This window comes from Nestor notabilis, unplaced genomic scaffold (assembly GCF_000696875.1).
Source record: "Nestor notabilis isolate BGI_N333 unplaced genomic scaffold, ASM69687v1 scaffold3693, whole genome shotgun sequence".
NCBI classification, from domain to species: domain Eukaryota; kingdom Metazoa; phylum Chordata; class Aves; order Psittaciformes; family Psittacidae; genus Nestor; species Nestor notabilis.
This window is the reverse complement of record NW_009922201.1, coordinates 28,672-31,436: the sequence shown is the minus strand read 5'-3', so window position 1 is coordinate 31,436 and position 2,765 is coordinate 28,672. Positions and strand designations below refer to the sequence as shown.

The following is a 2,765-nucleotide window of genomic DNA, read 5'->3' as shown; positions in this document are numbered from 1 at the left end:
TGTTCATGTTTCGTTTGTGGGATCATAGTATCTGCCAAGACTGCTGTAAATAAGAGCAGAAATCATGCTCTTATTTTTTTTTTCTCTTAAGTCAAATCTGGAAAAAAACCCCAAAACCCATGTATGTAATTTAGCATATCTCCTTCTGTGCTTAGACACGGTGTACATGCCGAGCGATCACACAGCTATGTTTTCAGCTGGTTTCCTAGCCAGAGGCTCACGAGCTGCCTCTTCTCCGCGGGGCAGCACTGGGCTTGCACCCCGCGCTTTGTAGTTGGGTGAACGTGGCCGTCGGCGTTGCAAGGAGGGTGGTCGACGACCGGAGAGCCGGGCGCTGCTGCGTGTGGCTTTCCGTGGCCATTTTCCTGCAAGGGGCCCGACCTGCCTTCAGGCAGGAGGGTCCTCCGTCTGGCGAGTGGCATTGCAGCAGCACAGGCGGCTGCCTCCGTGGTTCGTGTCTGGGAGGATCGGCCGGAGACTGGACCGATGCTGGGGGGCAATACCGAGTGCTGGGGAGTGCTGGGGCTAGGGTGTCTGGCCTGCAGAGACGTCTGAAGCATTCACATAACTCTTCTTCGCCTGCCCTTCTCCCCCTCCCCTGTGTGTTTCAGGACATGGAGGTGTGAATCAGCTGGGGGGTGTTTTTGTGAACGGCCGCCCCCTCCCAGATGTCGTTCGCCAAAGGATTGTGGAGCTTGCCCATCAAGGGGTCCGGCCGTGTGACATCTCCCGGCAGCTCCGTGTCAGCCACGGCTGCGTCAGCAAAATACTTGGCAGGTAAAGGGGGGACTATGAGTCTGCTGTGTCCGTCAAAAGTGTCAGTGCCAGTCCCTGAACTGAAGGCTGCAGGCAAATGGGGAATAGTAGAAGCCTCAGGAAACCAGCCCAGTGAGGCGAGTGGCTTCCTGAACACTTGTAGTTTTATATGCCTGACGTGGGGGGAAAGCAGTACTGTTCTTATGTCTGGTTTGCCCCTTCCACAATTTCTTATAGGTAATTCTACTGCAAAGCACAAAATGCTATGTGGGGTGTATTTGCTGTCTATACAGCATGTATCCTGTGCCTGCCTGTTCTGAATGAGTAGAGATATCTGGGAGTCATCCTCAAAAAAATGCAAAAAAGAAATAGAAGTTGTGGAAGTCCCTTATTTTACTTTCTGAAGATGACTCTCTTTTAACAGTAATACTATGTATTGCTTCAACATCGTAGGGCATTCATTCACACAGGCTATTCTGCAGTTTGTCCCACTGTTTAGTTCAACATTGTTTTCTACTCTTGTGCTGGACTATGTTCTTAATCAGAGCACAGAATACCAGAGGTGACTATTAACCCTCTTATTTTTGGCTATTTTGGGAGTAGCCGTCTAATCAGGCTGGAGCTGTGCGAACCACTGAAGCAACAAGAAATTAAAACTCTGATTTTGTATAATTTCCTGATTTAATTTTAAAATTTGACATAGATACAGGTCAAAAATACCATCATTGCTTCTTTGTATCTCATGAATAAATCTGAAGATAATCTGTGTAAACTATAGTATTAAAATGGTTTTGGGCACCAGGTATTCTGAGGTACTTGGGCATCTTATGTTAAAGAAAACATCTTATTTTGTTGTTAGAATATGCTTTTCTTGATAACCTGAAAAGTTAATTCCTAAACTATTTACTAAACCTTCACAGTTCATTATTTAGAATTTTACTGGTTTTGGTTTTACCTTTTGCTTCTCCAATTTTACAGAACTTGCTTTTCAGGATATAGCATAGCTGCAAAGACTGTTAAAGTGATTTTTTTGTTGTATCATGCAGGGGATCTGCTTGGATTGGTAGCATTTATGGTCTCTCAATGGCCATTTAAGTGTTCAGGATCAGACTGACTTGGTACAGTCACAGGCCCTTGGTTTTGTAGCTGTTGGCACTCTTCACCAGAGTCCCCTCTCACCTCTACTCACACAGAGCCTCCACAGCCCTGCATTATGTACTTTGAGAGAGCCACGCCAGCCTGCATGCAGGTTACAATCAGCATCCCATCCCTGCTTTTTCCTTCCTGCTTCCATTGCAAGGAGGTACATTCCCCTGCAAGCAACGTGCGTGCCTCCTGGTGTAGTTTTGAGGACATCGATTTGCCTTTGGGCTTTACGTGAGACCTGCCTGCCTATCATGGGCTGTTCAACTCAGTTACTGGTTTGCAACTGCTGCTGGCACACTGCTGGTGTGGTTCAGCTGGTGGTGCTCTGTGCTACAGCAGAATCGCCACCAATTCCCACCAGGATCAATGCACAGCTAAGAAACAGGCAATTTATTTACCTAGCAGGCAAATGACCGATGATTTTACTTTTGATAGTTTGAATAGATCTACCACTAGATGTATTTGCACTATATAGGTAAGAGTGAGGCTCCAGAGCTTTGTCATTAAAGTTGTCAACAATAAATTGGAATTTCATAGCTCATTATTTTCATAACTAAGAATTACAGTGGATAAAATGTCACTGTAATTGCAGCTCTGTGTGTGTGTATGTGTGAAAGATGGGGATCCTTGTGATAAATTCCCACATTTGGAATTCTATGGTTGGAATTTTTCAGTCCTTGATAGAGCCTTGAAAAGCCTCGAGAGGCAGGGAACCAGCAATTGCAGTGCAAGTGAAACTCCCACCCTCAGAGAAGGGTACCACAGAGTGCCCATTTTTCCCCTGCATTGGCAGCTTTCTGGGAGCAAAGGGTCTGGACCTGATGTGCGTAAAATGAATCCAACTGCAGCTGTCCTTGCCTTTA

The 2,765-nt window shown here is 46.1% G+C and overlaps 1 protein-coding gene across 1 annotated transcript in view; it reads left to right on the top strand.

Moving 5' to 3' along the window:
* Positions 1-611: 611 nt before the first annotated feature.
* PAX5 (paired box 5) overlaps positions 612-2,765 on the top strand; it is a gene marked incomplete at both ends in the record, with an annotated part of 10,908 nt that continues 8,754 nt past the window's right edge. Inside the window, one exon of the mRNA XM_010011497.1 lies at positions 612-777. Within this exon, the coding sequence (XP_010009799.1) occupies positions 612-777 (166 nt within the window). The remainder of the gene's footprint in view (positions 778-2,765) is intronic.